General features: G+C 37.3%; 1 protein-coding gene across 1 annotated transcript in view; it reads right to left on the bottom strand.

Annotated features, from left to right (window-relative positions):
* The window catches only part of LOC117416160 (myotrophin), a 36,980-nt gene that overhangs the window by 8,638 nt on the left and 12,266 nt on the right, over positions 1-16,076 (bottom strand). The window contains exons 2-3 of the mRNA XM_034027232.3: positions 10,198-10,311; positions 6,234-6,317 (exon numbers count right to left, since the gene is read on the bottom strand). Of these exons, the coding sequence (XP_033883123.1) occupies positions 6,234-6,317; positions 10,198-10,311 (198 nt within the window). The remainder of the gene's footprint in view (positions 1-6,233; positions 6,318-10,197; positions 10,312-16,076) is intronic.

Raw genomic sequence — 16,076 nt, forward strand, 5'->3', positions numbered from 1 at the left:
GCTATTCTTTTCAGCAACCCTGGCAAGTCATTGTTTTCAGTTTACAGTATCAACACCTGGTGGGTAGCTATATTATGTGCTCATATTGTACTTTGAAGGATAAGCTAAAACTTGAACTAGATAGGGATGGCATGTTTTCATTGCAAATATAAAAATCACAGTCATCATTCAAGAACCATTTGGTGGATGTCATGTATCGTGACGAAAATCAGAAGCATTTCCCTAATCAATTGAGCAAAGTTACCCTAAATAGTACAGCTCTTTGTATTTTAGTTAATTATCATGGAGAGGAGCTGTTTGTTTGCCCTGGAAGTTGTTTATTTCCCCATTTAGATTAATCCAATACAAAAACATTACAGACAAGACAATTAAAAGGCAAAAAGTGTACTGCAAAAAGTGTGAAATACTCCAGGGAGGTCATGCTAAGATTATATAATTCTCCAGTTAAACCCCCACCTAGAATACTGTGTCCAGTGTTGGTCACCTCACTACAAAAAAAAACATTATTGAACTTGGGATGATACAGAGAAGGGCAACTTGGCAGATTCGAGTCACTACCCTGAATTTTGCAGAGCAGAATAAGAGTGCATAAATGGAAGTAAAAGTAAGTTTAAAATAGAAAGTAGGAAGCACTTTAAATAAAAAAATATTCATGCAAGATGAAGTTATTCATGCAAAGTGAAGTAGTAAGATCTAAAACACATTTTAAATAACTAAATTATGTCCTACTTTCATGAAAAACCACAATGTAAATATGCAAGAAAGGATTAACAGACAGTTCTTCCTTCTATCCCCAGATTCTGATACTTTTGTGTGATAATGAATGTCCTACCAAGTTTTGTCACAATTGGAAAAGCAGTTCTCTAGATTAGAGTGTGATGATACAGAGGGATATAAGGCTGTAAGAAAATAAAAGTTAACGACTTTGTTATTACTCCATTAAATAACCTCACATATCACTGTACCTTCACAAAGATAAACCCGGCTGAAAGATCAAGGACATATTTTTTTTTTTTTTTAAATGACCCTTTCAGATGAGCCCTGTATCCATGTTTTTCATTTTATTCTTTACTTCTACACTTTCAGTATAAGTGCCCTGGCTTCAGCCTTTACCTAGAGACAGTTATTTGCATTTGCAAACCACTTCTAAAAATGTATACTGTTAATGCATTTTACAGAAGTGCAAGGCTACAAAACTATATACAGTACTATACTATTACGTAATAACCAATTTTATATACATATTATCTTAGCTTGAATAAGCATACCAACACTCTCAAAGGTCCTATCATTTTTCTGCACATTGTTTTACTTTCCAGATGTTATTTTCATTTTAACATGGGTGAAGCACATGTATCTAGCTCAACACATCAGATTCCCTTCCTGTGCAGCCGTCACTGAGATCCATGGAGTGAATCTACAGTTAGTCAAAGTGTCAAAGTAAAACCGAAAAACAAAAAATGATTAAGCCGAGAGGAAAGAAAATGTTGGTTACTACCCCTTAAATTATAAAAATAACATCTCTGCCAACAAGTTTAATATTAAATAGTCTGTACATTATATTACAAAAAGAAAAAAAATATGAAGGCTTTCCAGGTGGCCACACTATCTGCACGCTATTGTATTTACTTGGTATTCTGTTATAGGATCTAGTATAGGAAATGAACAGAAAACAGCACAATATTTGACCACTGGGACATCAGGAACAATCTACTGCTTTGGGGCTAAAACAACAAGCGTGCCATGTCAGCCAATGCAAAGGAGACTAGTTTATAAAATCACAATAAAACGAATTATCTTGGCATCAAACAGCACCTGTTATTTACCTCTATAAAAATGATCCTAATATTTAACTTTTATTTTAGAGTGTCCAGTCACCCAGTTCTCTCTCCAATGTGGAATGTTCAATTATGTTCCCAGCTCAGGAGAATGGAAGGTCAGCGGGCATCCACAATCAAGCCAAAAGGCTATTTACATTCAGGTGCTCTATAGTGGATGTTAGTGAGCTACCGACTCCACAAGGACAAAGGACAACCTTGCAGGTGTCCACTTGAATGCAATGAGTCAATGCAACGCTCGCTGTGGAATCCCCAGCAACAGACAACTTTGCAGTCAAGAACAAACTGGAAGACCCTTCCACTGCAGAGTGGTCAATCAACTACTACGGCCCTCTTTCAAGCCAAACAACCTTCATGGCACAGGGCATGAACACATCTGGCAATTCTTCTGTTTAACAACTACTGAAATATTAAAATGAACAAAACTAGAACGGGTGAATGTGTTGGTAATCTTTCACTTTTATTTTGATGACCCAATTCACTCAATTTCCCTTCCCAAATGATTTGTTAAAATAGCAAACAAAGTAAAACAGCTTCTCCCATTTTTGACTGTAACCACGTTATCAGAGTCCTTCTGCGAAGTCACAAGCTTGGCCTGGGTGGAGTTAAAAATGTTAAGACTTTCAAACCTCTTTGATCTAAACTCTTATTAGCATTAGCTACATTATCACTACTGTCATTATCAGTGGTGAGATGTTTTGGTTATTTCTTTATGTGAATTTCATATTGACACATTAGATTTATAAACTGAACCTCATTACTTCTTATGCAGTATGTCACATACTCTGCCTGCAGCTTGACTATGAAGTCAGACTGCCCAATAGCACAGGAAGTTATTCATTGTGATAATGTTGATAGCGCTAACAAGCGTTGATATATGTAGCTTTGAAAAACATTTTTAATCTATCCTGCATTCATTTATGACTAGTATGACTAGGCGAATCTCACTGCTCCAAATTACAGCACGTTGCTAAGCAGATGCGAAGCTTGATCTAAGGAATTTAAGAATTCACTTGCTTAATTCAGATTTAAACATACTTTCTTTTCCATACTTATCATTGTTATATAAATAGAATACTCCATGAACCTTCATAGAGTCCTGTAATATTTCACTCATAGGACACCCAGGGGATTGTGGGTTACTCGGCTATCCTCATTCGTGGAATAGCTACTCTATGAAAACGTTCATGGTGTATCCTCAACATACATCCCCTGCAAAGTGCAGCTCTAATAAAAAATTAGAGCTGCACGTTCATGAAAAACCACAATGATCTACATCAACAGTTTGTACATGTACAAATGCAAGGAGAGCGACACATGCATGTAGAACATACAGAAGGATTAACAGTCAGGTTCTTTGATGCTCTCATCTGCTAATAAATGTCTGAACCAAGTTGTATCATGATTGGATAAGCAGTTCTCTAGATGAAAACTCAAAGTGTGACATGTATATGCAGACACTTCCACTATAGCCTTGGTAAGAAAATGTTAATACTTCACAGATAAGTGTACGTTCACAAAGATAAAACCTACTAGACGAGGCTAAAATACCTGCAGCATGGTTTAAATTATTTTATTATTAAAAAGAAAACTGCCTGTAATGATTAATAACGTCTGTCTCTGCCGTGAGCAGTGCTATGAACAGTACTGACGTCCCTAACTCCATGGAGGAGGACACCTGGGACCTCGCAGAAAAGAGAAGAGACAATCTGCATCGATCAAGTCTAGGTGCTGTCAATGACGAATACTGCTCCTCTCAGGAACTATAGAGGGTGCCAGTGGAACGAGCTTACCTCCATCGCTGTGTAAAACTCCTGCTGGAAACTGCTTGACGTGATCTGCTGTACACATTTTTAGCCTTGACACATCCATTTTCTTGTTTACATTGTGTAGTATTTTAATTTCTGCCTAGATAGCATATAGTCACATGACAATCACTGCACAGCATTATGTGCATGGCGAATAGTACACACAGGCACACAGTAGAGCTGTACAGTTTCATTACTGTGATTTCTTTTTTGCTAATTTCACAATTTCCATGCAGCCAGTGAAATCGTGATTTACACAGGGCCTTAGTTATAAATCGTAATACAGAATGGTACAAAGGATCCAGTTTTATTAAGACCGTGCCAGTAGATACTAAATAATCACCAGTCAGTCATTCAATGTACTCATGTTTGTTCAGAAAAACAGAATTTATGTCTATAAAAATAAACCAATTTAGTTTTTTTTGAGAGCATATTGATGTGTTGTAAAATTCTGTTAAAACCATATTTGCAATTATTTCCTTGTTCAATGCAGGAACATTCCAGTGTTTTCAATTAAAAAAGTTAGACAAAGAGATTTGATTTTGTTTTTTCAGATCTGTTGGATTTGAAACTTATTTGCTGAATGATATTGGAAGCTTCCCACAAGTTTTTATTAATTAGCCTTGTCAAGTGAAGAGCCATTAGAATACAATATAGTATCATCTGCATGCTAATGACCAAAGGCTGGTCTGAGTACAGATCCCTGAGGAAATCATTTTTTAAACTCAATACTCCCTGAAATAAATCCATCTCAGTGTGTGAGTGTGCTTCTTTTGGTGCTAGTACGGTAGATTAGTGCATTGCTTAGGACACACACTTTATACATTCGAGTTGGACAAGTCAAATCAGAAGTAGGCCTATTGTATTCACATTTTCTTGATTTAAAAAATTAATACTTTTTTTTTTTTTAATCTCTTAATCTACCGATTACCTTATTTTGTTTCAAAGCATGTTGTGTTTGGATTATATGGCAATATTATATAAAAAGAAGCTGAATTTAGTAATAGTTAAATTCTCAGGATTTGTGAGATTAATTCAAATGTGTTGCTTTTGCTTTTGGACATAAAATGTTAACAGTATTGAACAACCATAGTTCAGATAGAAATTACTTCTGTTAAAACATAGTATTTTTTATTATTACAATGTTAAAGGGACATCTGATGCGACCGCACACATTCTTATCAGTTGTTAAACAAATTCTAATTTGAATGTACGTTGCGCGCTTGTTTAACTTATGCACAACTGTGTTTTTAGTTATTGGATCGTCAGTTTAAAAAAAACAAAAAAAAAAGAATGTTCTTTATTTTGGAAAAAAAAAAACATGTCAATGCATCGATTATCATTGATAAATGCCTACACAATAATTTAATACAAAATGAGGGTGCTGGTTGCACTACTAATCTACGCTATACTTTGGGTTCGATTTATAAAATTATTAAACCATCCAACCATCTTCTCACCTATAGCACTATCCACAATCTGAGTCAGGAGCTCATGATCCACTGTTTCAAAGGCCTTAGAAAGGTCAAAGAACACAGATGCACATACTTCATTTTTATCCAAGGCCAAGGTAATATCTTACATAACTTGCTGTCACTGTACAATGATTAGACCTAAAACCAAACTGCATTTCATTAAGAATGTTATTAGAATTAAAATCATGCTTTAACTATACATTAACTAGTGACTCAAGGACCTTAGCCAGAACAGACAAATTAGAAAGGAGTCTATAGTTATTCTGAATCATCTCCATCCTTTCATAATGGTGTAACAAATGCAATTTCCAAATGAGGCATTTAATTTGTCAAAATTGATGCATTAAGTATAAACATGTGGACATCATGATGTATTAATCTCTAGACTTAAGTGCGTTTAGAACTTCATTGTACTCAATAACTCTAAAATTACATTTGAGGTGTTACCACAAAATTAAATTATTGCATAATAAAACGAAAGCTTAAAGACCTAGAATTAGACTTGTTTTTTAATGCAAATCGTGCCTTTGTCAAATGTTGATTAAACAAATTCAATATTTGTTTTGGCAAAGCTGATAATTTGCCTTTCATTTAGCATTTTAGTTTTCCCAAAACTTAGCAGGATTCTTGTGTCCGATCGCCTTCCTTCATGTGTAACTCTCCGTTCATTTTTTTTAGTCCTGTGAATTATATGACCTATCTCAGCAGTGCCTCTCATGCATGAACAGTTCTACAACTAATAAATCCTTCTCCTGTTTACTCTCCACAAATGACCAAAGCAGGAACAGACATCCTGGATGGTAAGGCAAGCAATCTGAGAACTTGGTGTGTCTGTTTTAAAATGAAAATACATGTTTGCTATAAACATGTGCTTCTTCAGTAATGGCACATTTGAGACCAATGTAGCTAATGGAAGTGCAAAACAGGCAAGATTTATTCAATTATTTTGTGAAATAAAATGACTTAAGGCATACTGCATTGTTTCCAGTACTTTGCACCCCATTGCAATGGATGCATTTATTGCAAGCAGCTTCCTTCCCCAATACATTGAGAGGAACCTGTGTAAAAAGATAGCACACTCCCTCTAAAGCTGTAAAACAGAGAAGCAGTACCTTGGAGAGAAGGAGTTTGACACAGGTGACATGGCCCTCGTAGGTGGCTGAGAGGAGGGGAGTAATGCCATGCTTGTCGGGAGCCTGCAGAGAGTAAACAAGTGAGGATATTATTAGTTGTAGAACTGTTCATGCACGAGAGGCACTGCTGAGATACATCATATACATTCACATGACTGCTCTGCAGTGACAGTGTGGAGCTTTATTCAGTGTTAGCCTTCACAGTATCGTAAAGACGAAATATTCTACACATCACAAAAAGGGGCAGGAAGGCAGTTTGTAGTCAGGCTCAATAGAAGACAGAAGCTGACTAAATCATTGTCCTTCCACAACTCAGTCTATCACAATCATCTCTGCTGCTAGATCAGCTATTTTATCTGCCCTTACCGTATCACAAAAGCGATGACATGCAAATTGTGTTATCCTGGGCTGACGCGATCGGTCTTCATCTAGCTGGAAGTGAGGATGTTTCAACCAGAGATGATTGACAACTACCCGTGGAACCTCAGTGATAATTTAGCAAGTTTGACCAAACTGCATTTTACAGTATCGTCCTCAACTTTTTCAAAATAGGTCCAAACAGAACTCTCTTTAATTTTTGAATAATTCTATCTGTACCGACTTGAACGACATCTACACGTATTACGCTTGCACACTGCGTTCTACCAGACTTCTCTGACTGGCTAAAGGTTAATCACACGGTGAACTGGACTGGAGGAGGGGTGGGGCAAGCCTAAGGCGCAGAGGAAGTAAAAAAAAGTGAATGGAAATGTTTAGATTTTCATTTATTGAGGAGTGGAAAGAGGGGGTATACGTATATTTAATGTTAAACGGAAAGATTTTTTAATTTTGTTTACCATTTAAACTCTTCCAGCCTTAATTATACAGTATGGTCGTGGCTCTCATTTACTCACTTAAATAAGGCTAAACACAATTGCACAGTCCCTTACCTACGGCTGACTACAGCGTTATAAAAAAGCAGCACTGTATACAGTACAGCTTTTACAATTTTTAAACCACACTGTGATTTAGTTATTGTGAACATTGTCAAGACAGAGTGAATTTATTTATGATTACTGATTACTGTACTGCATATACAGCAGTACAGTAATCATGTTATAACTGCTGTAGTTTCAGTTCCCTTTCATGTTTATATATATATATATATATATATATATATATATATATATATATATATATAGCTCTGGAAAAAATTAAGAGACCACTGCAAAATTATCAGTTTCTCTGGTTTTACTATTTATAGGTATGTGTTTGGGTAAAATGAACATTTGTTTTATTCTATAAACTACTGACAACAGTACTTGGCTTGATTCATGCCAAAGCTGCCCGATTCCAGCCTTGCTGAAGCACCCCCAGATCATCACCGATCCTCCACCACATTTCACAGTGGGTGCGAGACACTGTGGCTTGTAGGCCTCTCCAGGTCTCCGTCTAACCATTAGATGACCAGGTGTTGGGCAAAGCTGAAAATTGGACTCATCTGGGGGTGCTTCAGCAAGGCTGGAATCGGGCAGATTTGTCTTTGTGAAGGACACATGAATCAAGCCAAGTACAAGGTTGTCCTGGAAGAAAACTTGCTTCTTTCTGCTCTGACAATGTTCCCCAACTCTGAGGATTGGTTTTTCCTGCAGGACAATGCTCCATGCCACACAGCCACGTCAATCAAGGTGTGGATGGAGGACCACCAGATCAAGACCCTGTCATGGCCAGCCCAATCTCCAGACCTGAACCCCATTGAAAACCTCTGGAATGTGATCAAGAGGAAGATGGATGGTCACAAGCCATCAAACAAAGCCAAGCTGCTTGAATTTTTGCGCCAGGAGTGGCATAAAGTCACCCAACATCAATGTGAAAGACTGGTGGAGAGCATGCCAAGACGCATGAAAGCTGTGCTTGAAAATCAGGGTTATTCCACCAAATATTGATTTCTGAACTCTTCCTAAGTTAAAACATTAGTATTGTGTTGTTTAAAAATGAATATGAACTTATTTTCTTTGCATTATTCGAGGTCTGACAACACTGCATCTTTTTTGTTATTTTGACCAGTTGTCATTTTCTGCAAATAAATGCTCTAAATGACAATATTTTTATTTGGAATTTGGGAGAAATGTTGTCAGCAGTTTATAGAATAAAACAAAAATGTTCATTTTACCCAAACACATACCTATAAATAGTAAAACCAGAGAAACTGATAATTTTGCAGTGGTCTCTTAATTTTTTCCAGAGCTGTATATATATTCATGATATATTCACAGGCATGGTACTGCTGTGCTATACAGCAGTTTGTGGTGGGGTTTGAGACTATTTCCTGCTGTTACAGATTTTGGCGTGAGCAACACTGGATTAAAAGAGCAATTATTTTAAGATTGCACCATCTGAAATACTGTGTTACTTAATTTTGGAGTGTAGTAGTTCTACAGCAGTTGCTTCACACATATGTAACCTAGGCTAGATACTGTAACAAAATGTTTCTTTATAAAAAGTAAGGAGTCGGTGCAATTTATTGATCTGCCACTTTGGAAATAAGTTTCCTTTCGTTTTGCTAGCAATGCACTCCTGTGTACTAGACAATGCTGGGCAGGCAACTAGGATCCAAAGAGAAGCTCCTGAAAACAATCAAATCTGTTTCATAACGACTATTGAAAAGTAAATTGCAATAAGAACCACGAGAATGATTGCAAACATCATCAAAAGGTAAGGGTGCTTGTAATTCCCTGTCAGCCATAATCACCCATAGTGTTCAAAGTGCAGAGAGCGGAGTTCCTTGCCAAACATTGTAGTCAGTACTTCATATCCAAGAATTAATGCGCAGTTCCTCAAACTCATCTGATAAGTATCTGAAAGCAATTACTGCAACGACTGTTGTCGTTTCTGTTTTAATGAGAATTTAGTTCTGCCTTTGTTAAATCTGATTCAGTAGTGAATGCACCTGTCATTACAATTGTGAATACACCATGTCCGCACCTGACTTGTTAGGCACACTTATCACATTCTAATCCTAAAAAGGTTTTATACCCCTTTCAATTGCAAGACCTTATGAAGCTTATTAGCAAATGCAAGCACAACTGGTAATAAATGTAGTCACGCTATATTTTTAAAATTAGGAGCTCGGAGGTTTAAGACATAAAACACTTTGCCATTTCATTCTGTAATTGTCCCATAACAACCATGTTTGTTTTTAAATGACTATTCTCCTACCTCAACACATGTTAACAAGTGCATTGGCAAGTTGACAGGCATGACAGATTGCAAGATGTGGTTGGTTAAACTTCTAAAATGTGCCTATCCCCAACAGCTCGGAACTGCATGAAGACAAATAGTTACAACTGTATACATATATGATGTATTAAAAGGTGCATTGCAGCACTGATCTCATTCTGTGCACAAGCTGCTGCACAACACTCATGTGGTTTTCATATGTTTTCTTGTGTTTGGATGTTTTCTATGAAAGCTTCTGGCCCTTATAACTTCTGAACACCTTGTTATATTAATTTCAAACTTCATGTACAGGTTCATAATGTTGGGGGAACAAAACAGGCAGTCATAGATTTTGATAAAAAAAAAGGGTTCCCACAAAACACTCCAAAGACCCATCCGCTGACAGATAGATCTATGCGCATATTCATTTGTGAGCATACATTGGTGTGATTTGCTAGGCAAACAGCTTTCTCGTTTTGGTTAATGTTTTCTTTGTTTGTTTCACTTTATGCATGCTAATTAGTCTGAAAAAATGGGGAGCAATTTACAAATAACTGAAATGTTATTAACATTTTGTGGTGGCACGGCTAAATCTAATTTCTAGACAGGGATGCTAAAAAATTTACTAAGTTTGAGGTCTGAGTGGGGCAATGAAATGTACCTGCAAAAAGATATATAAAAGACATTATAATCACAAAGGATTGTGAAAATTTCTCCCCGCTCACAGTAGTGCTTCTGTACTCACATTGACATCTGCTCCTTTGGAAAGGAGGAACTCCACCATCTCAGTCTGTCCACAGTCTGCAGCATAATGAAGTGGCTTCCTTCCCCCTTCCAGTGTCCGGTTCACATCCTCACCCTGCAGAAGCACACAAGATCATGGCTTCAGGTTAGTGCACCCATGATCTTGGCAATCCTGGGTATCAACTTTTGGCCCATTTTGAGGCGTCACATGGACTGTTGGGGATTGTAGTCTGACTTTTTAAAATGTGTTCTAACCTTAAAAAGACTACATTCCTAATTTGAATTGATAAGTCGTTTTGGAATAAAAAAAAGACAACCCCTGGAGGACAAGTCAAACAAATAAGTCTCACTGAAGACCACTGGGTACATTTATCAGACCCTATTTTTACCTTTTGTTCAGAATCTTAAGCTAGGCACCCCAACAGCAAATCAGAGAAAAAAAACACAAACAATCATTGAGCATCTGTCCTTAAATTTCCCAGAGCTTCGATTACAAATCGATGCATCAAATTAGAACCCACTTTGTCTCCTGTTGCCGGTTAAAACTTTGAGTGTGTGAGAATGCGCTTCTTTTTGTGCTAGTACGGCAGATAACATCAGCACGTTGCTAGGATACTCTTTAGGCCTCTACATTCGCATTGGACAAGCCAAATCAGAAGTAGGCCTATTGTATTCACATTTTCTTAAGGCAATATGTTGGGTTTTTTTTTTTCAAATTAAAGAAACTGCCAAAAAGATTGGTAATTTTTGGGGCAAAGGAAGGAGGATGGAAAAGTGATGTTTGGCAATCTTTGGATTTCGTGTCTATGGGAAAGGAAATGATTTGGATAAAACCAAAAGTTTGCAAACTATGCAATGCTGAACTGAGTTACTGTGGAAATACCAAATATCAGTCTACTCTGGACAGTTTTCACTATTCGGTAAGGCACGATAAGGTCAGCTGTGCAAATCTGTCACAACCAAATATCAGACACAGTTACGCCTGGGACTCGCAAAAAACAATGCCAATGAATTCTCCAGCCAGTACAACCATGACAAGACAGCATTCGTATCACTACAGATGCATGGAGGGATATGTTACTGTGACTGCTCAAATGCTAGATTTCACTTCGAACTGAAGTCTTACGTCTTGCAAACGAATGCCATGAGAGTCACAGTGCACAAAATCTTTGTGCCATGCTAGCTGAAATGGAGAGAGAATGGAATATAAATATTAGTTATTGGATCTTCTGTTTAAAAAATAAAAAATAAAAATGTTTGTTCTTTATTTTGAAAAATAAAACATGAATGCATTGATTGTTAATAAATGCCTATACGTTAACCAAATAACAAATTTGGTATGTCACACTGTATTTGCACATATCTAAAGAACTGCTTATTCAATGGTGATAGTATCAGAATCTTTAACAGTCACACTTACATATTAACATCTAGAGAACCTCTTCTTACATTATTTATCACTATTCATTATTTATTGAAAGTATCAGAGTCTATCTGCATGTCATATTTAAACGTTTACATATAAAGATAAACACTACAATTGTGATGGAACTTGGTTAATGCATTCTGTAGCAGTGGTTTTCAACCTATGGTCCGCGTATCAGTACTGGTACAAGACAGGCTTGCAACTGGTACGCACCCGCAGTTGTTCTTTATGATGATATGACTCCTCAACCACAATACTCCCTCAATCACACCATTGTAATGTATCAATCTGTTTGTACCACTGAATCACAGAGAAATGAGAAGTTATGATGAGAGGTATTTGTTGTCAACTTTTAAAATTACTGATGGGGAACCAAAGCAGCCACTCTGTGTTGTTGATTGTGGTGAACTCTTGTCAAAGAATTAGATAATGCCGTCACATTTTCAGTGAGAAAACCGGTTGTAATGGGGTAGGTCTCTGTTTTACAACAGCCGTTTAAGATTACACAGTTACTGGTACACCTGGTGGTCCCTGCTGGAAACAATTATACTTAATCTAAAAAGGTTAAAAATCACTGCTGTAGCAAGTTATTGAGTGTATCAGAGTCTAGGTGGGTATGTTTGTCAAAGCTACATTTTACATTTTATACATGTGTAAAATACAAGTCATTGTGACTTACTTTCATGATTCTGAAAGCTCTTGTAATTACAGCCCTTGGCAAGGAGTATATACAGTGGGTTTGCTTTACTTTTTATAACTTTTGTTCCATCCTTTTCTATGTCACAGTATTTAGTTTGTTACTGCCTGCCTTCAGCTATTTACTGGATTGTTTAGGTCAGCATTTACAGTACAATGCTGGCTTAAACTTTATATTTAATTGTATTTTTTATTTTATTTTTTAGTAGTTTTGTTGTGTTTTCTTTCTTTACCATACGAAACAGTATTGTGACTAGAGATGGGTACGTGTAATCATTTACTCGAGTAATCAATTAAAAAATTGTTCACCGTTAAATTACTAATTGTATAAATCAATCTTGTATTACAACAAATATAAATGGTTTGAACAAGACACATTAACCACACTAAGCCTGCCACTGCAGCCCAACGTATGAATAAATATTTTATAAATCATCATTTCTTTCTATAGCTCTAAATTATTCAAGCTCCAGGTGATACCAATACAGTAGTGATGGGTAACAGAGGTGGCTGGAATGCACCATTGCACATATTAAACCTTTATTATATTATTCAGTCCTGGAGTTGGCTCCCCATTTTTACAGTCTAACTGCGTATGCCTTAGCTGCAATATACATAGGCACTTAGAATCACTGTTTGTTTATTTCGTACTGCACATCAAACAAAACAATTAAAATCAAAACATTAATATCATACTGTTATCATACACACGTATTGCACAATAACACAAAGCAAATCAAATATCTATTTGCTGAAGCGGTTTATATTTTAGCCAACTGTCATGTGTGGCAGCAATGCACTAGCAAAAATCACAAGGCAGTGACGTCAGCTCCCTAGCAACAAGCCTCCTATGTTGGGAATGGATTCTTTCAATGCAGCGGGTTTGTGTATTTGAGAAAGGCGAGGAAGACTCATGAAATTAATTGGAGTGAAGTTGGAATGAAGTTGATGAGAAGCAGTTACCCTCCACAGTACAAATTAAAACGGTGTACTGCTTTTTATATGAAAAATGAGAAAAAGCGGGTTGCGTGGAGGACTTATATTGGACCCTGACGCCCCCGATAAAACGAGGGAGTGGTTGTACAGTATTTGTTAGCCTATGTTTTTCTATGGGTCTCTCGCTATATCATGGCCCTTGATATATAGTGGATTTATAGTGGACCTCGACACCCGCGACATATCGAGTGGGTGGTGTACTTCATGTAAACGTATTTATATTTCATGGTTATCCAATGAAGACATAATTTTTTGATTCATTATAATCTGTATGTTATGCTGCCTTTAACTGCAGTTTGGAAATTATGCAAATGTTGGAATCCTGAGGGCCATCTGCGTATACGCAATGCACAATATTTAACTCTATTTAACTCCAGTTTGACGTTACAGCGATGATTTCCTCAAGGTCCACCATCTTATCCTGCATAGCATCAATATGAGCGCTGCACTGATTGATTTCGTCTTTCTGTTGTCGAAGATCAGCTCTGGTGACATCCTGTCTGGCAGTTAGTTCTTTCATAGAGGATGCAAAATATCAAAAACCTCCTGTTTAAGAGTGTTGAGGATAGTAGCTGTTTTGGTTACGTTTCGAATTGCAGGCCACAAACTGATCTAGAACCAATACACCACAGATGGGGAAGCTTTATCTCATAAAAGAGTACCAAGACTGAGTTTGGTTCCCTTCCCTGAGAAACAACGAATACAGTAGTAACAAGACAGTCATAACTGGTAAAACATCTACAGAGCATACAGTGTAATGTCAACTGCCAATATCCCTGCTGTTAATAGAGCGTAAGCAAGTACTTATATTTGTAAAATTCATATTCTGAAATGTGTCCCTGCCCTTTCCTACATGTATGATCTTATCTGTATAGGGATGGAAATAAGATTACTATTGCATAGCAGTTTCACTTATTCCAGGTTTTGATATGTCCTTGATTAGCCCCAGTGTATAGGTAACAACATCAGGTGTGTCTTAATAAACTCATAATACAACCTGGAATGGATCAAACTGCTATGCAATGGGAGTCTTATTTCCATCCCTGCTGTACCGTCCTTTAGTTAGTTCTCTCTAGAAAATATTAGTTTTAGGTAGTGGTCTGCGGTATACATCAATACCTACGGTATATGATGATACCAAAATCCTACGATACCTAATATCAGGGTAAAATAAAAATACAAAGTATTGCGTTTTGTTTTGTTTTTTTAGCTTTTAAAACAACAAACTCTGTAATTGTGGGGTTTAAAAACAATATGAACTAAGATTACTCATTTCCGCTTAGCAGGAGTGAACAACTACTACGCTGCGCTTTCTCTGAAAATGTAATTACTGCAGCTGTAATGGTGAATGCCAGAGAAAGAAGCTTGGCGTGGAACTATTTTGGATTTCAGCCAGATGACAACAGCAATCTGGTTGAAGGCAGACAGCCAAAATATCAAAAGTGTTTTAAAGACATGAAAAATAAGGGAGGAAACAGCAATTTTGTGAAAACATCTTTCATATCGCCACCCCGATCTTTGCCGAAGTTTTTACTTTTTTCTTTTACTGTAGCTTCTTCTGTTTAAGTGAATCCCCAGTACGTATTACTTATAAAATAAAGGCACAGGAATGCGCTAGAAGCTGATCGAAAGGGAGTTCATTGATGCTTCTTTATTTCGTCATTACAGTGCAATTGCTGTAAGCTGCAAAAATATACTTTGACATGTCATTAAAACTCTACTGCATGACAAAAACGTTAGCAACGTTTTTATATTGTTTGGATTTTGTGGTAATCTGTATTGTGTATGTAATGTGATAGCTGTGAATTGAATGCATTAGTGCTGGAAAGACCAGGATGAATACAGACTTCATTGCTGGCATATCAGTTTCTCTACAGACAATAGGATTAATGTGACGCTTCACCTGCAGAGGAAAGCACAGGACCTTTAGAAGTCACACTGCAAAAGTCCGCCAGTGCAGAGGGCTGCAGGTTCACCATGAACGCAATGAAAAGCACTTAAAGTTTATTACAGTAGCCAGAATGGTTGTCTTTTGCCAAATTTATTTTCTTTGCAAGATTTTTAACAACCAAACAATCATGATGGGCCAAATGGCCTCCTCTCGCTAGTAAAATGTCTTATTTAAGGTACACTGGGACATTGTTTTGACTGAGACATTTGGCTTGAATACATTAAACAGAATTATATTCCAATAGCATGTAAGTGGAAGGCATCCGCCCTATAGTCTGGACGTTGCCGGTTCAAGTCCAGGCTATTCTTTTGCAGACTGAGGACGGGAGCTCCCAGGGGGCGCCGCCCGGGGGGAGGGAGGATTAGGTCGGCCAGGGTGTCCTCGGCTCACCGCGCACCAGCGACCCCTGTGGTCTGGCCGGGCGCCTGTGGGCTTGCCTGTAAGCTGCCCAGGGATGCGTTGTCCTCAGATGCTGTAGCTCTGGGTGGCTGCATGGTGAGTCTGCAGTGTGTAAAAAAGCAGGCGGCTGACGGCACACGCTTCGGAGGACAGCATGTGTTCGTCTTCATTCCTCCCGAGTCAGCGTGGGGGTGGTATCGGTGAGCTGAGCTAAACAAAATAATTGGACACTACTAAATTGGGGAGAAAATAACAAAAAACGAATTGGTGACTACTAAATTTTAAAAAAAGAAAAAAAAGAGGAAGGCTACATTGGTATAATGTAGAACTTTAAATTTTTCACTATTGAATTGCGTACTGTAGTGTTTTTAATATTATCAGAAGCAGTTATTTGCCACAAATACATTTGTTT

The sequence above is a fragment of the Acipenser ruthenus genome, chromosome 7 (genome assembly GCF_902713425.1).
Source record: "Acipenser ruthenus chromosome 7, fAciRut3.2 maternal haplotype, whole genome shotgun sequence".
NCBI lineage: Eukaryota > Metazoa > Chordata > Actinopteri > Acipenseriformes > Acipenseridae > Acipenser > Acipenser ruthenus.